The following is a 23,989-nucleotide window of genomic DNA, read 5'->3' on the forward strand; positions in this document are numbered from 1 at the left end:
GGGACGCTCAGGTCCCGCTGGTCCGCGGCTTGTTATCTTATCCCCTTCGCAAGGTGCTGGGTTCTCGCAGGTGTGGATGTAGTCTGGCTGTTGTCCTGTGTTGTCTGGTCTCTCTTTTAGGGAGAGTTGTATTTGTTGTATTTTCAAAAATATATGTGGTTTTGGGAGGAGATTTCCGCTGCTGTACTCATGCCGCCATCTTGGCTCCGCCCCCCGGGTCTTGCTGTTTTATCCATTCTATTATTCTGTGTGTTTTGATTGGTGCATTCAATCCATTTACATTAGGGTGATTATTGAAAGATATGTACTTATTGCCATTGCAGGCTTTAGATTCATGGTTACCAAAGGTTCAAGGTTAGCTTCTTTACTATCGTACTAACTTAACTCATTTATTGAGCTGTTATAAACACAGTCTGATGATTCTTTATTTCTCTCCCATCTTATTCCTCCTCCTCCATTCTTTATATGTGATGTGTTTTATTCTGCCCTCTTTTGTGTTTCCTTTGACTGCTTTTGTGGGTAGTTGATTTTATTTTTTGAGTTTAGTTAGTATTTGGTTGGTCTGCTTTCTTTGCTGTGATTTTTATTTTCTCTGGTGACATCTATTTAGCCTTAGGAGTGTTTCCATCTAGAGCAGTCCCTCTAGAACACCCTGTAGAGGTGGTTTGTGGGAGGCAAATTCCCTCAACCTTTGCTTGTCTCGGAATTGTTTAATCCTTCCTTCATATTTAAATGATAATTGTGCTGCATACAATATTCTTGGTTCAAGGCCCTTCTCTTTCATTGCATTAAATATATCATGCCATTCTCTTCTGTCCTGTAAGGTTTCTGTTGAGAAGTCTGATGATAGCCTGATGGGTTTTCCTTTGTAGGTGACCTTTTTTCTCTTTCTGGCTGCCTTTAAAACTCTGCCCTTGTCCTTGATCTTTGCTTTTTAATTATTATATGTCTTGGTGTTGTCCTCCTTGGGTCCCGTCTGTTGAGAGTTCTGTGTGCTTCTGTGGTCTGAGCGACTATTTCCTCCTCCAGTTTGGGGAAGTTTTCAGCAATTATTTCTTCAAAGACACTTTCTAAGCCTTTCTCTCTCTTCTTCTTCTGATGCCCCTATAGTTCGGATATTGTTCCATTTGGATTGATCCCACAGTTCTCTTAATATTGTTTCATTCCTAGAGATCCTTTTATCTCTCTGTGCATCAGCTTCTCTGTGTTCCTGTTCTTTGGTTTCTATTCCATTAACGGCCTCTTGTATCTCATCCGTTCTGCTTTTAAGTCCTTCCAGAGCTTGTTTTATTTCTGTAGTCTCCCTCCCTACTTTGTCAGTTAGCTCTTGCATTTTTCTCTGAAGCTCCATCAGCATTGTTATGACCTTTATTTTGAATTCTTTTTCAGGAAGATTGGTTAGGTCTATCTACCCAGATTCCTTCTCAGGGGAGGATGTCTGGGTTAGTCTGGTCTGGATCCAATTCTTCTGCCTTTTCATGGCGATAGAGGTAGTTGTGGGGAGTTGTCCCATGTGTCAGCGGGGACAATAACGTCCCTTCTTGCTCGTTTGTGGCCTTCCTCTCCTGTGAGAATGGCGACCCCTAGCAACTTGTGCTGGACAGCTGCGGCGGAGACGGGGCTTCTAAGTCTGGCCTGGGCGGCTGCTGTGGGCATGGCCAGCCTCAGGCTGCCGCTCTGATATGGCAGAGCTGTGCTGGAGGGGGAACGGGCAAGAGGCTGTTTATTGCTGTGAGGGGCCTTAGAGCTGCGCTGCCGCCCAGGGTTAGGGCACCTGGAGTTCCCTGGGATTCCCAGCTGCTAGGCTGAGTGTGCTGGGATGCTTCTGTCCTGCTCTGAGGCCACTTTCCCTTTATGACTTTCAAAAAGCACTCGCTTTTCTTTTGTCCCAGGGGCGCCGGGTGCGGGGACCCACTCGCAGGTTTTGCTGTCCTGTTTCCGTAGTGTCCAGCACACCACGTACTGTGTGTCTGCGTTCTTGGTGCGGATGGCTAGGGTTGGGTGTTTAGCAGTCCTGGGCTCCCTCTCCCTCACTGCTCCAAGTCCCCTTCTCCCACTGGGGAGCGGGGGTGAGGGGCGTTTGGGTACTGCTGGGCCGCGGCTTGTATCTTACCCCTTTCACGAGGTGCTGGGTTCTCTCATGTGTAGCTGTAGCCTGGCTATTGTCCTGTATCTTCTGGTCTCTCTTTTAGGAATTGTTATATTTGTTTTATTTTCAAAAATATGTATGGTTTTGGGAGGAGATTTCCGCTGCTCTCCTCATGCCGCCATCTTGGCTCCTCCCCCTCCTTATTGGATTTTAACCCAGTTTTCACTCCTGTGAATAATGCTACAATGATGATCTCTTGCATGTAGTTTTCTTCCTTAGGAATTTATTTTCACAACTATGTTTATTGGTCTGGATTATAACAATACTAAACTAATAGGGTTATGGTGATGATTAAATAAGGTAGTATATGTAAGGCACTTAGCATACCTGGCCCATAATAATCATAAATAACGGCTATTATATTGCCAAAGTGCTTTCATATGCAGTATGAACATAAAAGGAAGGCATTGTGGTCTGAACAATGATGTTGGTGATGATGGAAGTGTCTACTGTTTATTGAGTATTTTTTGAAAGGTAATTTATATGTATTTTTCTACTTTAATATGCACTGCAACTGAGGTTCAGTAACTTGCCACTGACCATTCAGCTTGTAAGTGGTAGAAGCATGTTTTAAGCTTAAAACTGACTGATGTTAGTCTTTTTTTTCCTCGCATATACTGCACTGCTGCCAATGTTTAAGTGGTATTTATTGCAATTCCAGTTCCTAGAGTTGTCTCTGGTTTATTTAGTTCTGGATTCCCAGGGCCAAATCCTTTTATTTATTCAAATACTTAGCAGATTTTTATTAAGTGCCTACCATGTACCAGATACCATTCTAGGTATCCATCTTGGATCCTCCTTGTAATTAGATCACCAGGGAGTGGGGTAAGCAAGGTTGGAAAGATTGAATAGTCTTTACTTTGAAGCAGCTCTGCTCAGATAAACCCTCTAAGTGACTATGCATTGTTGCTTTCATCTGTTTTTTTTTATCCGCCAGTTGCCCCAGGTGAGCCAATCACTAGCATGTGGTGGATCAGAACAGATTCCTGGACTAGATATGCAGCTGAGTAGGAAGTATCACACCACAGATAAGGTGAGAATTAGTAGTGCTTTCTACATCTGTAAAGTGCTTTCACACAAGTGTTCTTATTCGAATCTCAGCAAAATTGTTAGCTGGATGAGTCAAGAAGTTTTATTAAATGTAGAAGGTGAGGTTCAGGGAAGTGAAATGACTTGCTGAAGGTCACAAGGATGATAAGTGAAAGACTGACTGAATATTTGAACCTAAGGCTTCTGATCCCATGTCCTGTATTTCTTCCATTGTACTGTCTTCATGGAAAACACTTTAGGGAAAAAAGTCATTATTGTTTTTTTGTATGTTAAAAATAAAGTAATATTTAACTTCTGGAGAGCTTCTTATTGGTTATATAGCCTGCCTTCATTTGGAGATACTTAGCATAAGAATAGGTTTTCCTTGGAGTTTATTTGTAAACTATAAGACTCTTGCCTTTATAGTCATTAATAAAATTTGTTATACTAAAAATGCAGGAATTTGAAAGCATTTAATCAGTACTTAACTTGGTTGATTATGATTTTTGAGTGACTTCACTGCTTTCACACAGTATTTTTCTTTCATGTAAAAATCTGAAACATTTCTCTTAAAATTGTTGAGAGATGGTGTGGGGGTCAAGATTTCCTTTTAACAGTATCCTTTTCCATAGAGCTTTTATTCTAATTCCCCAAATCTAAACATACGGTCAAGCAAGCTGTCTTTCTCTGAAATTTGTAAGACAACTAGTAGAGTTTCAGCTGTGTTGTCCTTGAGTGATGAGATGCCTAGAAAAATGAGAATTAAAAATTCTAGATGTGAAAAAAAATCTAAGCAATAAAAATGCCCTTAGACCTAATGAAAAACAAAAACATTCTTTTGAAGAACTATGTTTTGCAACTAAATTTTGTCTCCTTCTTTTTGATTAAATAGCCTCTGATTACCAAGGATTTCCCACTGCCTGTTGAAGAGAAGGTTGGTGCCTTCACGAAGATAATAGAAGCCATGGGATTCACTGGACCTCTGAAATATAGTAAATGGGTGAAGTCTTTTAAGTTATTCTCATTTTTCTTTTTGGGCTTTGTGGTTTCTGCTCCTTATAGACTATTTTTAAAATATTCTGCCTTGCTTTGTGAAATTCACACATTAATTTGAGAGCTTCAAAATTTGTTGTCCTCCTAGCCCCCCATTTCCAGTTCAGATCTGTACAACATGTGGGGCTGAAATACTCCCTCTCCTTCCTTAACTTGATTCCTTAGAAGTATCTCAGTAGCAGACAAGCCAGTAAGACTGCGCTTCCCAGGCCCTTGCTACATGATATGCCATAAATATAAATTCTGAGAAATTTGATGGGTCAGATGTTCGGATGGGCAGTGGTTTTAAGGAAACTTATTTTCTGATGAATCTATATTTGTAAGTGATTTTCACTGTTATTGTAGTGACTTTGTTTAAAATTTTACTAATAAGTGTCTTTCAATTTAAATAACTCCACGATTTATTGAATTCTTAGTATGTGGGGATAGTTGCTAGCTGTGTCATTCTTAGTCAAGTCTTACTCAGCCTATTTTCTGTTCTTTAGTAGTTGATACAGATGAATGAACCTCTCTACATAATGTGCATAAGGCCCCTGGGCATTTATAATAATGCCGCTAACTATGGTAGTAAAAGATTAGTTGATGAGTTTTTCTCAGCACAGTTATCTCCTAGTAATACCATTTCTACCTACTATTATGGCAGAAGTACCTCTTAATACTTTTCAAGGTTGTTGGAATGTTGGGTAAGCCTATTAAGTTATAGGTTATATATTAATTAAAGCAAGCCAAGACAAAGCAGTAGGGAAGACTTTTCTTAGAAAACATAACTTTTCCCAGAATGACCAAATAATGCCAGTTATATCATTTTAACAAATGGTGTTCAAATTAGAATTTCAGTTTTTTTATGGACTTTTCAGTTTCTTCTTACAGTGTGTGGTTCTATTCTTACCACTTCTCACTGCAGCAGATATAGGCTTCTCTCTATAATCTCCCTTTTACATAAATTTTGAAAGTGAGTAGTTATTCCACAAGCATTTTGTTTGTAAGGATTTTGAAAAGTATAGAAGATAACATACTAGGTAATTATGATGTTCTTGAGACCCCAAGGTTATGAAGTACATTCCTTTTTTTTTTTTAATCTACAATTACATGAGCAACATTATGGTTACTAGACTCCCCCCATCATCAAGTCCCCACCACATATCCCACTACAGTCACTACCCATCAGGTTAGTAAGATGCTGTAGAATCACTACTTGTCTTCTCTGTGTTGTACAGCCCTCCCCATGTCCCCCCCTACATTATGTGTGCTAATCATAATGCCCCTTTTCCCCCCTTATCCCTCCCTTCCAACTCATCCTCCCCAGTCCCTTTCCCTTTGGTAACTGTTAGTCGATTCTTGGGTTCTGTGAGTCTGCTGCTGTTATGTTCCTTTAGTTTTTTTCTTTGTTCTTATACTCCACAGATGAGTGAAATCATTTGGTACTTGTCTTTTTCCGCCTGGTCACCGAGCATAATACCTTCTAGCTCTATCCATGTTGTTGCAAATGGTAGGATTTGTTTTCTTCTTATGGCCAAATAATATTCCACTGTGTATATGTACCACATCGTCTTTATCCATTCATCTACTGATGGACACTTAGGTGGCTTCCATTTCTTGGCTATTGTAAATAGTGCTGCGATAAACATAGGAGTGCATATGTCTTTTTCAAACTGGGCTGCTGCATTTTTAGGGTAAATTCCTAGGAATGGAATTCCTGGGTCAAATGGTCTTTCTATTTGAGTTTTTTGACGAACCTCCATACTGATTTCCACAATAGATGAACTAATTTACATTCCCACCAGCACTGTAGGAGGGTTACCCTTTCACCGCAACCTTGTCAACAACATTTGTTGTTGTTTGTCTTTTGGATGTTGGCCATCCTAACTGGTATGAGGTGATATCTCATTGTGGTTTTAATTTCATTTCTCTGATGATTAGCGATGTGGAGCATCTTTTCATGTGCCCGTTGACCATCTGAATTTCTTCTTTGGAGAACTGTCTGTTCAGCTCCTCTGCCCATTTATTTATTTATTTATTTATTTTGGTATCATTAATCTACAATTACATGAAGAACATTATGTTTACTAGGCTCCGCCCTTCCTCAAGTCCCCCCCACATACCCCTCCACAGTCACTGTCCATCAGCGTAGTAAGATGCTGTAAAATCACTACTTCTCTGTGTTGTAGAGCCTGCCCCGTACGCCCCCAACATTATACATGCTAATTGTAATGCCCCCTTTCTTTTTCCCCACCCTTATCCTTCCCTTCCCACCCATCCTCCCCAGTCCCTTTCCCTTTGGTAACTGTTAGTCCATTCTTTCTGTGATTCTGCTGCTGTTTGGTTCCTTCAGTTTTTCTTTGTTCTTATACTCCACTTATGAGTGAAATCATTTGGTACTTGTCTCTCTCTGCCTGGCTTATTTCACTGAGCATAATACCCTCTAGCTCCATCCATGTTGTTGCAAATGGTAGAATTTGTTTTCTTCTTATGGCTGAATAATATTCCATTGTGTATATATACATCTTCTTTATCCATTCATCTACTGATGGACACTTAGGTGGCTTCCATTTCTTGGCTATTGTAAATAGTGCTGTGATAAACATAGGGGTGCATCTGTCTTTTTCACACTGGGCTGCTGCATTCTTAGGGTAAATTCCTAGAATTGGAATTCCTGGGTCAAATGGTATTTCTATTTTGAGCATTTTGAGGAACCTCCATACTGCTTTCCACAATGGTTGAACTAATTTACATTCCCACCAGCAGTGTAGGAGGGTTTCCCTTTCTCCACAGCCTCTCCAACATTTGTTGTTGTTTGTCTTTTGGATGGTAGCCATCCTTACTGGTGTGAGGTGATACCTCATTGTGGTTTTAATTTGCATTTCCCTGATGACTAGCGATGTGGAGCATCTTTTCATGTGCCTGTTTGCCATCTGAATTTCTTTTTGGAGAAGTGTCTGTTCAGCTCCTCTGCCTATTTTTTTATTTTTATTTTTGAGAGGGCATCTCTCATATTTATTGATCAAATGTTTGTTAACAACAATAAAATTCTGTATAGGGGACTCAATGCTCAATGCACAGTCATTAATCCACCCCAAGCCTAATTCTTGTCAGTCTTCAATCTTCTGAAGCATAACGAACAAGTTCTTACATGGTGAACAAATTCTTACATAGTGAATAAGTTACTACATGGTGAACAGTACAAGGGCAGTCATCACAGAAACTTTCGGTTCTGATCACGCATTATGAACTATAAACAATCAGGTCAAATATGAATATTCGTTTGATTTTTATACTTGATTTATATGTGAATCCCACATTTCTCCCTTATTATTATTATTATTATTATTATTATTATTATTTATTTATTTATTTATTTTTAAAATAAAATGCTGAAGTGGTAGGTAGATGCAAGATAAAGGTAGAAAACATAGTTTAGTGCTGTAAGAGAGCAAATGTAGATGATCAGGTGTGTGCCTGTAGACTATGTGTTAATCCAAGCTAGACAAGGGCAACAGAATATCCACAGATGCAGAAGATTTCTCTCAAAACAGGGGTTGTGAGGTTCTAAGCCTCACTTCTGTTGATCTCCAATTTCTCACCTGATGGCCCCCATGTGACTGTGCCTGTCTTACGTTGTTCCTCCCTTGAGGAATCTTACCCGTCTCTGGCTAAACAGTCATCTTCCAGGGCCATACAGGGAAATGTAAACTTGGTAAGTGAGAATCCTCTGCCCATTTTTTAATTGGTTTATTTGCTTTTTGTTTGTTGAGGTGTGTGAGCTCTTTATATATTTTGGATGTCAATCCTTTATCGGATCTGTCATTTATGAATATATTCTATAGTCCCACTTGTTCATTTTTGCTTTTGTTTCCCTTGCCTGGGGAGATATGTTCATGAAGAAGTCACTCATGTTTATGTCCAAGAGATTTTTGCCTATGATTTTTTCTAAGAGTTTCATGGTTTCATGACTTACACTCAGGTCTTTGATTCATTTCGAATTTACTTTTGTGTATGGGGTTAGACAATGATCCAGTTTCATTCTCTTACATGTAGCTGTCCAGTTTTGCCAACACCAGCTGTTGAAGAGGCTGTCATTTCCCCATTGTATGTCCATGGCTCCTTTATCATATATTAATTGATCATATATGTTTGGGTTAATGTTTGGAGTCTCTATTCTGTTCCACTGGTCTGTGGCTCTGTTCTTGTTCCAGTAACAAATTGTCTTGATGACTGTGGCTTTGTAGTAGAGCTTGAAGTTGGGGAGTGAGATCCCCTCCCCTTTATTCTTCCTTCTAAGCATTGCTTTGGCTATTCGGGGTCTTTGGCGGTTCCATATGAATTTTTCAACTATTTGTTTCAGTTCATTGAAGAATGCTGTTGGTAATTTGATAGGATTGCATCGAAACTGTAGATTGCTTTGGGCAGGATGGTCGTTTTGATGATATTAATTCTTCCTATCCAGGAGCATGGGATGAGTTTCCATTTGTGAGTGACCTCTTTAATTTCTCTTAAGAGTGTCTTGTAGTTTTCAGGGTATAGGTCTTTCACTTCCCTGGTTAGGTTTATTCCTAGGTATTTTATTCTTTTTGATGCTTTTGTGAATGGGATTGTTTTCCTGATTTCTCTTTCTATTAGTTCATCGTTAGTGTGTAGGAAAGCAACAGATTTCTGTGTATTAGTTTTGTATCCTGCAACTTTGCTGAATTCCGATATTAGTTCTAGTAGTTTTGGAGTGGAGTCTTTGGGGTCTTTTATGTACAATATGATGTCATCTGCAAATAGTGACAGTTTGACTTCTTCTTTACTAATTTGGATTCCTTGTATTTCTTTGTTTTGTCTGATTGCTGTGGCTAGGACCTCCAGTACTATGTTGAATAACAGTGGGGAGAGTGTACATCCCTGTCTTGTTCCTGATCTTAGAGGAAAAGCTTTCAGCTTCTTGCTGTTAAGTATGATGTTGGTTGTGGGTTTGTTGTATATGGTCTTTATTATGTTGAGGTACTTGCCTTCTATGACCATTTTGTTGAGAGTTTTTATCATGAATGGATGTTGAATTTAGTTGAATGCTTTTTCAGCATCTGTGGAGATGATCATGTGGTTTTTGTCCTTTTTGTTGATGTGGTTGATGATGTTAATGGATTTTCGAATGTTATACCATCCTTGCATCCCTGGGATGAATCCCACTTGGTCATGGTGTATGATCCTCTTTTTGTATTTTTTAATTCGGTTTGCTAATATTTTGTTGAATGTTTTTGCATCTACGTTCATCAGGGATATTGGTCTGTAGTTTTCTTTTCTGGTGGGGTCTTTGCCTGGTTTTGGTATTAGGATGATGTTGGCTTCATAGAATGAGGTTGTAAGTATTATTTCCTCTTCTATTTTTTGGAAAACTTTAAGGAGAATGAGTATTATGTCTTCTCTGTATGTCTGATGAAATTCCAAGGTAAATCCATCTGGCACGGTGGTTTTGTTCATGGGTAGTTTTTTGATTACTGATTCAATTTCGTTGCTAGTAATTGGTCTGTTTAGATTTTCTGTTTCTTTCTCGGTCAGTCTTGGAAGGTTGTATTTTTCTAGGAAGTTGTCCATTTCTCCTAGGTTTTCCAGCTTGTTAGCATATAGGTTTTCATAGTATTCTCTAATAATTCTTTGTATTTCTCTGGGGTCCGTCGTGATTTTTCCTTTCTCATTTCTGATTCTGTTGATGTGTTGACTCTCTTTTTCTCTTAATAAGTCTGGCTAGAGGCTTATGTATTTTGTTAATTTTCTCGAAAAACCAGCTTTTGGTTTCATTGATTTTTTCTATTGCTTTATTCTTCTCAATTTTATTTAGTTCTTCTCTGATCTTTATTATGCCCCTCCGTCTGCTGACCATAGGTTTTATTTGTTCTTCTTTTTCCAATTTTGATAATTGTGACATTAGACTCTTCATTTGGGATTGTTCTTCCTTCTTTAAATATGCCGGGATTGCTATATACTTTCCTCTTACGAATGCTTTTACTGCGTCCTACAGAAGTTGGGGCTTTGTGTTGTTGTTGTCAATTGTTTCCATATCTTGCTGGATGTCCATTTTAATTTGGTCCTTGATCCATTGACTATTTAGGAGTATGTTGTTAAGCCTCCATGTGTTTGTGAGCATTTCGCTTTCTTTGTACAATTTATTTCTAGTTTTATACCTTTGTGGTCTGAAAAGTTGGTTGGTAGGATTTCAATCTTTTGGAATTTACTGAGGCTCTTTTTCTATCCTAGTATGAGGTCTATTCTGGAGAATGTTCCATGTGCACTTGAGAAGAATGTGTATCCTGTTGCTTTTCAATGTAGAGATTTATAGATGTCTATTAGGTCCATCTGTTCTAGTGTGTTGTTCAGTGCCTCTGTGTCCTTACTTATTTTCTGTCTGGTGGATCTGTCCTTTGGAGGGAGTGGTGTGTTATAGTCCCCCAAAATGAATGCATTGCATTCTGTTTCCTCTTTTAATTCTGTTAGTATTTGTTTCACATATATTGGTGTTCCTATATTGGGTGTATATATGTTTATAATGGTTATATCCTCTTGTTGGACTGAGCCCTTTATCATTATGTAATGTCCTTCTTTATCTCGTTACTTTCTTTATTTTGAAGTCTATTTTGTCTGATACTAGGATTGCAACACCTGCTTTTTTCTGTCTGTTTGCAGGAAATAACTTTTTCCATCCCTTGCCTTTTAATCTGTGCATGTTTTTGGGTTTGAGGTGAGTCTCTTGTAAGCAGCATATAGATGGGTCTTGCTTTTTTATCCATTCTATTACTCTGTGTCTTTTCATTGGTGCATTCAGACCATTTACATTTAGGTTGATTATTGAAAGATATGTCCTTATTGCCATTGCAGGCTTTAGATTCGTGGTTACCAAAGGTTCAAGGTTAGCTGGTTTACTACCTTACTGTGTGACTTAACTCACTTATTGAGCTATTATAAACACAGTCTGATGATTATTTCTCTCCTTTCTTGTTATTACTCCTACTCCATTCTTCATATGTTGGGTATTTTGTTTTGTGCTCTTTTTAGGAGTACTCCCATCTAGAGCAGTCTCTCTAAGATACCCTGTAGAGGTGGTTTGTGGGAGGCAAATTCCCTCAAATTTGGCTTCTCTGGGAATTGTTTAATCCCTCCATATTTAAATGATAATCGTGGTGGATACAGGACAGAAGAGAATGGCATGATATATTTAATGCAATGAAACAGAAGGGCCTTGAACCAAGAATACTCTATACAGCATGATTATTATCACTTAAATTTGAAGAAGGGATTAAACAATTTCCAGACAAACAAAAGTTGAGAGAATTTGCCTCCCACAAACCACCTCTACAGGATATTTTAAAGGGACTGCTCTAGATGGGAGCACTCCTAAGGCTAAATAGATGTCACCAGAGAAAATAAAATCACAGGAAAGAAAACAGACCAGCCAAATACCAACTAAAGGGAAAAAATAAAATGAACTATCCACAAAAGCAGTCAAAGGAAACACAAAAGAGGACAGAATAAAACACCTAACATATAAAGAGTGGAAGAGGAAGAATAAGAAGGGAGAGAAATAAAGAATCATCAGACTGTGTTTATAAGAGCTTAATAAGAGAGTTACGTTAGACAGTTAGATAGTAAAGAAGTTACCCTTGAACCTTTGGTAACCATGAATCTAAAGCCTGCAATGGCAATAAGTATATATCTTTCAATAATCACCCAAAATGTAAATGGACTGAATGTACCAATGAAAACACACAGAGTAATAGTATGGATGAAAAAGCAAGACCCACCTATATGCTGCTTACAAGAGACTCACCTCAAACCCAAAGATATACACAGACTAAAAGTGAAGGGATGGAAAAAGATATTTCATGCAAACAATACGGAGAAAAAAGCAGGTGTTGCAGTACTAGTATAAGACAAAATAAACTTCAAAACAAAGAAAGTAACAAGAGATAAAGAAGGACATTACATAATGATAAAAGTGGCAGTCCAACAAGAGGATATAACCATTATAAATATATATGCACCCACACAGGAGCACGGACATACGTGAAACAAATACTAACAGAATTAAACGAGGAAGTAGAATGTAATCCATTCGTTCTAGGAGACTTCAACACACCGTTCACTCCAAAGGATAGATCAACCAGACAGAAAGTAAGTAAGGACACAGAGGCACTGAACAACACACTAGAACAGATGGACTTAGGAGAGATCTACAGAACTCTACACCCTAAAAGCAGCAGGATACACATTCTTCTCAAAAGCACATGGAACATTTTCCAGAATAGACCACATACTAGGCCACAAAAAGAGCCTCAGTAAATTCAAAAAGATTGAATTCTACCAACCAACTTTTCAGACCACAAAAGTATAAAACTAGAAATAAATTGTACAAAGAAATCAAAAAGGCTTATAAACACATGGAGGCTTAACAACATGCTCTTCAATAATCAATGGATCAGTGAACAAATTAAAACAGAGATCAAGCAATACATGGAGACAAATGAAAACAGCAGAAAGCCCCAACTTCTGTGGGATGCAGTGAAGGCAGTTCTAAGAGGAAAGTATAAGGCAATTCAGGCCTATTGAAAGAAGGGAGAACAATCCCAAATGAATAGTCTAAAGTCACAATTATTGAAACTGGAAAAAAAAGAACAAATGATGCCCAAAGTCAGCAGGAGGAGGAACATAATAAAGATCAGAGAAGAAATAAATAAAATTAGGAAGAATAATAAAGTAGAAAAAACTCAATGAAACTAAGAGCTGGTTCTTTGAGAAAATAAACAGAATAGATAAACCCCTAGCCATACTTATTAAGAGAAAAAGAGAATCTATACACATCAACAGAATCAGAAATGAGAAAGGAAAAATCACAACAGACACCACAGAAATACAAAGAATTATTAGAGAATACTATAAAAATCTATATGCCAACAAGCTGGAAAACCTAGAAGAAATGGACAACTTCCTAGAAAAATACGACCTTCCAAGATTGACCTAGGATGAAACAGAAAATTTAAACAGACCAATTACCAGGAATGATATTGAATGGGTAATCAAAAAACTATCCAAGAACAAAATCCCCAGCTAGATGGATTCACCTAGGAATTTTATCAGACATACAGAAAAGATATAATACCCATTCTCCTTAAAGTGTTCCAAAAAATAGAAGAAGAAGTAATACTTACAACCTCATTCTATGAAGCCAGCATCACTCCAATATAAAAACCAGGCAAAGACCAAACCAAAAAATAAAATTACAGAGCAATATCCCTAATGAACATAGATGCAAAAATACTCAACAAAATATTAGCAAACCGAATTAAAAAATACATCAAGCGGATCATAATCACCACGATCAAGTGGGATTCATCTCAGGGATATAAGGATGGTACAACATTCGAAAATCCATGAACATCATCCACCACATCAACAAAAAGAAGGACAGAAACCACATGATCATTTCCATAGACACTGGAAAAGCATTTGACAAATTTCGACATCCATTCATGATAAAAACTCTCAACCAAGTGGGTATACAGAGCAAGTACCTCAACATAATAAAGACCATATACAACAAATCCACAACCAACATCATACTTAACAGCAAGAAGCTGAAAGCTTTTCCTCTAAGATCAGGAACAAGACAGGGATGTACACTCTCCCCACTGTTATTCAACATAGTACTGGAGGTCCTAGCCACAGCAATCAGACAAAACAAAGAAATACAAGGAATCCAAATTAGTAAAGAAGAAGTCAAACTGTCACTATTTGCAGATGACATCATATTGTACATAAAAGACCCCAAAGACTCCACTCCAAAACTACTAGAACTAATATCGGAATTCAGCAAAGTTGCAGGATACAAAACTAATACACAGAAATCTGTTGCTTTCCTACACACTAACGATGAACTAATAGAAAGAGAAATCAGGAAAACAATCCCATTCACAAAAGCATCAAAAAGAATAAAATACCTAGGAATAAACCTAACCAGGGAAGTGAAAGACCTATACCCTGAAAACTACAAGACACTCTTAAGAGAAATTAAAGAGGTCACTCACAAATGGAAACTCATCCCATGCTCCTGGATAGGAAGAATTAATATCATCAAAACGGCCATCCTGCCCAAAGCAATCTACAGTTTCGATGCAATCCTATCAAATTACCAACAGCATTCTTCAATGAACTGAAACAAATAGTTGAAAAATTCATATGGAACCCCAAAGACCCCGAATAGCCAAAGCAATCCTTAGAAGGAAGAATAAAGTGGGGGGGGATCTCACTCCCCAACTTCAAGCTCTACTACAAAGCCACAGTCATCAAGACAATTTGTTACTGGAACAAGAACAGAGCCACAGACCAGTGGAACAGAATAGAGACTCCAAACATTAACCCAAACATATATGATCAATTAATATATGATAAAGGAGCCATGGACATACAATGGGGAAATGACAGCCTCTTCAACAGCTGGTGTTGGCAAAACTGGACAGCTACATGTAAGAGAATGAAACTGGATCATTGTCTAACCCCATACACAAAAGTAAATTCGAAATGAATCAAAGACCTGAATGTAAGCCATGAAACCATAAAAGTCTTAGAAAAAAACAGGTAAAAATCTCTTGGACAGGGGCAGAGCCAAGATTGCGGTGTGAGTAGAGCAGCGGAAATCTCCTCCCAAAACCGCATATATCTATAAAAATATAACAAAGACAACTCTTCCTAAAATAGAGACCAGAGGACACAGGACGACATCCAGACCACATCAACACCTGCGAGAACCCAGCGCCTTGCAAAGGTGGTAAGATACAAGCCCCACCCTGCTGGACCTGAGCACCTCTCCTCCCAGCTCCTGGTGGGAGGAGAGGAGTCAGCAGGGAAGGGGATGGAGAGGGAGCTCAGGAGTGCTGAACACCCAGCCCCAGCCATCCGGACCAGAGTGCAGACACAGTGCATGCGCGGGGCCCTGGATACTAGGGAAACAGGGCAGCAAGAACAGTGAGCGGGTACCGGAGGCCGGCGCCAGAGGACAAAAAAAAAGCGAGCAGCATCTTTTTTTAATTTTTGCTGTTGTTTTGTTGTGATGAGTGCTTTTTGAAAGTCTTTAAGGTACAGAGACCCCAGTACTAGGGAAACAGGGCAGCAAGACCGGCGAGCGGGTATTGGAGGTTGGTGCTGGAGAACAAAAGAAAAGCGAGTGGCCATTTCTTTTCTTTTTTTTTTTTTGTTGTTGTTATTTTGTTTTGGCGAGCGCTTTTTGAAAGTCTTAAAGAGATAGGGATCCCAATACTAGGGAAACGGGGCAGCAAGACCGGTGAGCGGGTGCCTTAGGCTGGTGCCAGAGAATAAAGAAAAACGAGCAGCCTTTTTTTTTTTTTTTTTTTTTGTGGTCATTGTTTTGTTTTGGTGGGTGCTTTTTGGAAGTCTTAAAGGGGCAGGGTGGGACACTTAGTCCAGAGGTAGGGAATCCCGGGATCCCTGGGCACTCTAATCCCCTGGGCTGCAGGGAGCACGGAGGTCCCTCACAGAGATAAATAGCCTCCCGGCCGCTCCCCATCCAACGCAACTCCACCACATTGGAGCGGCAGCCCGAGCCAGGTCATGCCCACAGCAACAGCGGAGATAAACTCCATAGCAGCCAGTAGGAAGCAGACGCCCTGTCTGCGTGCAGCTACCCAGCACAAGGCACTAGAGGTCACTATTCTCCCAGGAGAGGAAGGCCACAAACCAACAAGAAGGGGAGTTCTTCCAGCCGTCACTCGTCCCAGCTCTGCAAACTATTCCTATCACCATGAAAAGACAAAGTTAAAGGCAAACCAAGATCACAGAGACACCACAGAAGGAGGCAGACCTAACCAGTCTTCCTGAAAAAGAATTCGAAATAAAAATAAACATGCTGACAGAGATGCAGAGAAATACAGAAGAGAAATGGGATGAAGTCTGGAGGGAGATCACAGATGCCAGAAAAGAGATTACAGAAATGAAACAAACTCTGGAAGGATTTATAAGCAGAATGGATAAGATGCAAGAGTCCATTGATGGAAGTGAAATCAGAGAAGAGGAATGCATAGAAGCTGACAAAGAAAGAGATAAAAGGATCTCCAGGAATGAAACAATATTAAGAGAACTGTGTGACCAATCCAAAAGGAACAATATCTGTATTATAGGGGTACCAGAAGAAGAAGAGAGAGGAAAAGGGACGGAAAGTATCTTGGAAGAAATAATTGCTGAAAACTTCCCCAAACTGGGGGAGGAAATAATCGAACAGACCACGGAAATACACAGAACCCCCAACAGAATGGATCCAAGGAGGACAACACCAAGACACATAATAATTAAAATGGCAAGGATCAAGGACAAGGAAAGAGTTTTAAAGGCATCTAGAGAGAAAAAGGTCACCTATAAAGGAAAACCCATCAGGCTAACATCAGACTTCTCAACAGAAACCCTACAGGCCAGAAGAGAATGGCATGATATATTTAATGCAATGAAACAGAAGGGCCTTGAACCAAGGATACTGTATCCAGCACGACTATCATTTAAATATGATGGTGGGATTAAACAATTCCCAGACAAGCAAAAGCTGAGGGAATTTGCTTCCCACAAACCACCTCTACAGGGCATCTTACAGGGACTGCTCTAGACGGGTACACTCCTAGAAAGAGCACAGAACAAAACACCCAACATATGAAGAATGGAGGAGGAGGAATAAGAAGGGAGAGAAGAAAAGAATCTCCAGACAGTGTATGTAACAGCTCAATAAGCAAGCAAAGTTAAGCGGTAAGATACTAAAGAGGCTAACCTTGAACCTTTGGTAACCACGAATTTAAAGCCTGCAATGGCAATAAGTACATATCTTTCAATAGTCACCCTAAATGTAAATGGACTGAATGCACCAATCAAAAGACACAGAGTAATAGAATGGATAGAAAAGCAAGACCCATCTATATGCTGCTTACAAGAAACTCACCTCAAACCCAAAGACATGTAGAGACTAAAAGTCAAGGGATGGAAAAACATATTTCAGGCAAACAACAGCGAGAAGAAAGCAGGGATTGCAGTACTAATATCAGACAAAATAGACTTCAAAACAAAGAAAGTAACAAGAGATAAAGAAGGACACTACAGAATGATAAAGGGCTCAGTCCAACAAGAGGATATAACCATTCTAAATATATATGCACCCAACACAGGAGCACCAGCATATGTGAAACAAATACTAACAGAACTAAAGGGGGAAATAGACTGCAATGCATTCATTTTAGTAGACTTCAACACACCACTCACCCCAAAGGATAGATCCACCAGGGAGAAGATAAGTAAGGACACAGAGGCACTGAACAACACAGTAGAACAGATGGACCTAATAGACATCTATAGAACTCTACATCCAAAAGCAACAGGATATACATTCTTCTCAAGTACACATTGGACATTCTCCAGAACAGACCACATACTAGCCCACAAAAAGAGCCTCAGCAAAATCCAAAATATTGAAATTCTACCAACCAATTTTTCAGACCACAAAGGTATAAAAGTAGAAATAAATTCTACAAAGAAAACAAAAAGGCTCACAAACACATGGAGGCTTAACAACATGCTCCTAAATAATCAGTGGATGAACAATCAAATTAAAATAGAGATCAAGGAATGTATAGAAACAAATGACAACAACAACACAAAGCCCCAACTTCTGTGGGACACAATGAAAGCAGTCCTAAGAGGAAAGTATATAGTGATCCAGGCACACTTGAAGAAGGAAGAACAATCCCCAATGAATAGTCTAACATCACAATTATCGAAATTGGAAAAAGAAGAACAAATGAGGCCTAAAGTCAGCAGAAGGAGGGACATAATAAAGATCAGAGAAGAAATAAATAAAATTGAGAAGAATAAAACAATAGCAAAAATCAATGAAACCAAGAGCTGGTTCTTTGAGAAAATAAACAAAATAGATAAGCCTCTAGCCAAACTTATTAAGTGAAAAAGAGAATCAACACGAATCAACAGAATCAGAAATGAAAATGGAAAAATCACGACAGACTCCACAGAAATACAAAGAATTATTAAAGATTACTATGAAAACCTATATGCCAACAAGCTGGAAAACCTAAAAGAAATGGAGAACTTCCTAGAGAAATTCAACCTTAAAAGACTGACCAAGGAAGAAACACAAAAGTTAAACAAACCAATTACGAGCAAAGAAATTGAAATGGTAATCAAAAAACTACCCAAGAACAAAGCACCCAGGCCGGACGGATTAACCTCAGAATTTTATCAGACACACAGAGAAGACATAATAACCATTCTCCTTAAAGTTTTCCAAAAAATAGAAGAGGAGGGAATACTCTCAAACTCATTCTATGAAGCCAACATCACCCTAATACCAAAACCAGGCAAAGACCCCACCAGAAAAGAAAACTACAGACCAATATCCCTGATGAACGTAGATGCAAAAACATACAACAAAATATTAGCAAACCGAATTCAAAAATACATCAAGAGGATCATACACCATGACTAAGTGGGATACATCCCAGGGATGCAAGGATGGTACAACATTCGAAAATCCATCAACATCATCTACCACATCAACAAAAAGAAGGACAAAAACCACATGATCATCTCCATAGATGCTGAAAAAGCATTCAACTAAATTCTACATCCATTCATGATAAAAACTCTTAACAAAATGGGCATAGAGGGCAAGTACCTCAACATAATATAGGCCATATATGATAAACCCACAGCTAACATCATACTGAACAATGAGAGGCTGAAAGCTTTTCCTCTGAGATTGGGAACAAGACAGGGATGCCCACTCTCTCCACTGTTATTCAACATAGTATTGGAGGTCCTAGTCACAGCAATTAGACAAAACAAAGAAATACAAGGAATCCAAATTGGTAAAGAAGAAGTCAAACTGTCACTATTTGCAGATGACATGGTATTGTACATAAAAAACCCTAAAGACTACACCCCAGAACTACTACAACTGATATCGGAATACAGCAAAGTTGCAGGATACAAAATTAACACACAGAAATCTGTAACTTTCCTATACACCAGCAATGAATCAACGGAAAGAGAAATCGGGAAAACAATTCCATTCACCATTGCATCAAAAAGAATAAAATACCTAGGAATAAATCTAACCAAAGAAGTGAATGACCTATACTCTGAAAACTACAAGTCACTCTTAAGAGAAATTAAAGGGGTCACTAACAAATGGAAACTCATCCCATGCTTGTGGCTAGGAATAAGCAATATTATCAAAATGGCCATCCTGCCCAAAGCAATATACAGATTTGATGCAATCCCTATCAAATTACCAGCAACATTCTTCAATGAATTGGAACAAATAATTCAAAAATTCATATGGAATCACCAAAGACCCCGAATAGCCAAAGCAATCCTGAGAAAGAAGAATAAAGTCGGGGACATCTCACTCCCCAACTTCAAGCTCTACTATAAAGCCATAGTAATGAAGACAGTTTGGTACTGGCACAAGAACAGAGCCACAGACCAGTGGAACAGACTAGAGACTCCAGACATTAACCCAAACATATATGGTCAATTAATATTTGATAAAGGAGCCATGCACATACAATGGTAAAATGACAGTCTCTTCAACAGATGGTGCTGGCAAAACTGGACAGCTACATGTAGAAGAATGAAACTGGACCATTGTCTAACCCCATACACAAAAGTAAATTCAAAATGGATCAAAGACCTGAATGTAAGTCATGAAACCATTAAACTCGTGGAAAAAAACATAGGCAAAAACCTCTTAGTCATAAACATGAGTGATCTCTTCTTGAACATATCTCCCCGGGCAAGGAAAACAACAGCAAAAATGAGCAAGTGGGACTACATTAAGCTGAAAAGCTTCTGTACAGCGAAAGACACCATCAATAGAACAAAAAGGAACCCTACAGTATGGGAGAATATATTTGAAAATGACAGATCCGATAAAGGCTTGACGTCCAGAATATATAAAGAGCTCACACGCCTCAACAAACAAAAAACAAATAACCCAATTAAAAAATGGGCAGAGGAACTGAACAGACAGTTCTCCAAAAAAGAAATATAGATGGCCAAGAGACACATGAAAAGATGCTCCACATCGCTCATTATCAGAGAAATGCAAATTAAAACTACAATGAGGTATCACCTCACACCAGTAAGGATGGCTGCCATCCAAAAGACAAACAACAACAAATGTTGGCGAGGCTGTGGAGAAAGGGGAACCCTCCTACACTGCTGGTGGGAATGTAAATTAGTTCAACCATTGAGGAAAGCAGTATGGAGGTTCATCAAAATGCTCAAAACAGACTTACCATTTGACCCAGGAATTCCACTCCTAGGAATTTACACTAAGAACACAGCAATCAAGTTTGAGAAAGACAGATGCACCCCTATGTTTATCGCAGCACTATTTACAATAGCCAAGAATTGGAAGCAACCTAAATGTCCATCGGTAGATGAATGGATAAAGAAGACGTGGTACATATACACAATGGAATACTACTCAGCCATAAGAAGAGGGCAAATCCTACCATTTGCAGCAACATGGGTGGACCTGGAGGATATTGTGCTCAGTGAAATAAGCCAAGTGGAGAAAGAGAAATACCAAATGATTTCGCTATCTGTGGAGTATAAGAACAAAGGAAAAACTGAAGGAACAAAACAGCAGCAGAATCATAGAACCGAAGAATGGACTAACAGGTACCAAAGGGAAAGGGACTGGGGAGGATGGGGGATTAGGGAGGGATAAGCAGGGGGGAAGAAGAAGAGGGGTATTAAGATTAGCATGCATGGGGGGTGGGAGAAAGGGGAGGGTTGTACAAGACAGAGAAGACAAGTAGTGATTCTACGGCATTTTGCTGTGCTGATGGACAGTGACTGTTGCAGGGTTTATGGGGGGGACCTGGTATAGGGGAGAGCCTAGTCAACAATATTCTTCATGTAAGTATAGATTAAATATAACAACAAAAACAAAAAAAAGCAGTTCCTGTGTGGTGACCTCCAATGAGTTCTACACAATGGTAGAAAGGGCATTTCAAAGTGTGGGCAGAGGGTCTGTTTGTGTTTATACAGAGGATCAAAGCGTAACTTGGCTACCCAGAAAATGAACTAAGATACTATATGAAGAAGAACTTCCAACATCACCACTCTCTGGAGGAGTCATACCAGAAGATGATCATCAAAAAACCAACAAAAATCCAGGCCATGCTGCAGTTGTAGCTGCATTCATCCCACCGGTTCCTGGACTTGCCATTGAAATGAAGAAGGAGATATCTAAGCTGGCCTGTGCATACAGTAAAACAACAAATTTGACTGGATCTCTACTGTTGGAACTCAACCAAGAATTAGGAAAAGTGCAAGTTGTAGTGCTCCAAAATCTTACAACTACAGACTATCTACTGTTAAAAGAACATATGGGATGTGAACAGTTCCCAGGAATGGGTTGTTTTAATTTGTCTCATTTCTCTCAGACTGTTCAAGTACAGTTTGACAATATCCATTATATCATAGACAAATTTTCACAAATGCCTAGGGTGCCTAACTGGTTTTCTTGGCTTCACTGGAGATGGCTGGTAATTACATATCTGCTTTGGTTATGTAACCATATTCCTATTATGTTAATGTGTGTGTGCAATTTAATTAGTAGTTTAAAACCTATACATGCTTAAGTTACTCTACAAGAAGATATGTCAAGGAAATAATCAATCTTCCCATGTTTTCTTCCGTCTGCTACCTCTATAGCTTTTCTTCTTCCTTCCTAATTACAACCCTTAAATAGAATTCGTGCCTCATATTGAATTCACCGAGTATCATAATTCCTCTAAGTTGTAAAGATACCTCAAGCAAATGCTGGGCATAGAAGCCACAGGGCATAAATCTGCAAAGAAGTAAAAAGCTAACCTTTTCAAACAATATTGCTTCTCTCTCACTTACCAACTTTACATTTCCCTGTATGGTTCCGGAAGATGACTGGTTAGCCAGAGATGGGTAAGATTCCTCAAGGGAGGAACAACCTAAGACAGGCACAGTCGCAGGGGGGCCATCAGGTGAGAAATTGGGGATCAACAGAGGTGAGGCTTAGAACCTCACACCCCCTGTTTTGAGAGAAATGTTCTGCATCCGTGGATGTTTTATTGCCCTTGTCTACCTTGGATTAACACATAGTCTACAGGCACACACCTGATCATCTACATTTGCTCTCTTACAACACTAAAACTGTTTTCTACCTTTATCTTGCATCTACCTACCACTTCAGCATTTTATTTAAAAAAAATAATAATAATAAAGGGAGAAATGTGGGATTCACATATAAATCAAGTATAAAAATCAAACGAATATTCATATTTGACCTGATTGTTTATAGTTCATAATGAGTGATCAAAACTGAAAGTTTTTGTATTGACTGCCCTTGTACTGTTCACCATGTAAGAACTTATTCACTATGTAAGAATTTGTTCACCATGTAAGAACTTGTTCATTATGCTTCGGAAGATTGGAGAGTAACGAGAATTAGGCTTGGGGTGGATTAATGATTATACATTGAACATTGACTCCCCTATACAGAGTTTTATTGTTGTTAACAACCATTTGATCAATAAATATGAGAGATGCCCTCTCAAAAAAAAAAAATTTCTTGGACATAAACATGAGTGACTTCATGAACATATCTCCCCAGGCAAGGGAATCAAGAGCAAAAATGAACAAGTGGGACTATATCAAGCTGAAAAGCTTCTGTACAGCAAAGAACACCATTAATAGAATGAAAATGTACCCTACAGTATGGGAGAATATATTCATAAATGACAGATCCGATAAAGGATTGACATCCAAAATATATGAAGATCTCACACACCTCAACAAACCAAAAGCAAATAATCCAATTAAAAAATGGGCAGAGGATCTGAATAGACAGTTCTCTAAAGAAAAAATCCAGATGGCGAACAGGCACATGAAAAGATGCTCCGCATCGCTAATCATCAGAAAATTGCAAATTAAAACTACAGTGAGATATCACCTGACAACAGGAAGGATCGCCATCATCGAAAAGACAAACAACAACAAATGTTGGCGAGGTTGTGGAGAAAGGGGAGCCCTCCTACACTGCTGGTGGGAATGTAAATTAGTTCAACCATTGTGGAAAGCAGTATGGAGGTTCGTCAGAATGCTCAAAATAGAAATACCATTTGACCCAGGAATTCCACTTGAAGGAATTTACCCTTAAACTGCAGCACTCCAGTTTGAAAAAGACAGATGCACCCGTATGTTTATCGCTGCACTATTTACAATAGCCAAGATATGGAAGCAACCTAAATGTCCATCAGTAGATGAATGGATAAAGAAGAGGTGGTACATATACACAATGGAATATTACTCAGCCATAAGAAAAAAACAGATCCTACCATTCACAACAACATGGATGGAGCTAGAGGGTATTATGCTCAGTGAAATAAGCCAGGCGGAGGAAGACAAGTACCAAATGATTTCACTCATATGTGGATATAAGAACAAAGGAAAATTGAAGGAACAAAACAGCAGCAGAATCACACAACTCAAGAATGGACTAACAGTTACCAAAGGGAAAGGGACTGGGGAGGGTGGGTGGGAAGGGAGGGATAAGGGTGGGGGAAAAAGAAAGAGGGCATTACGATTAGCATGTATATTGTGGGGGGGGGCACGGGGAGGGCTGTGCAACACAGAGAAGACAAGTAGTGATTTTACAGCATCTTAGTACGCAGATGT

At 39.0% G+C, this 23,989-nt stretch overlaps 1 protein-coding gene across 5 annotated transcripts in view; it reads left to right on the plus strand.

Annotated features, from left to right (window-relative positions):
• Positions 1-23,989, plus strand: part of UQCC1 (ubiquinol-cytochrome c reductase complex assembly factor 1) — a 150,092-nt gene that overhangs the window by 38,079 nt on the left and 88,024 nt on the right. For 4 of the 5 annotated variants that reach the window (XM_037012775.2, XM_073236684.1, XM_037012777.2 and 1 more), the window contains 2 exons: positions 3,087-3,182; positions 4,071-4,178. In XM_037012775.2, the coding sequence (XP_036868670.2) occupies positions 3,087-3,182; positions 4,071-4,178 (204 nt within the window). The remainder of the gene's footprint in view (positions 1-3,086; positions 3,183-4,070; positions 4,179-23,989) is intronic. The other variant, XM_037012776.2, reaches the window with a different exon arrangement.

This window comes from Manis javanica, chromosome 5 (genome assembly GCF_040802235.1).
Source record: "Manis javanica isolate MJ-LG chromosome 5, MJ_LKY, whole genome shotgun sequence".
NCBI classification, from domain to species: domain Eukaryota; kingdom Metazoa; phylum Chordata; class Mammalia; order Pholidota; family Manidae; genus Manis; species Manis javanica.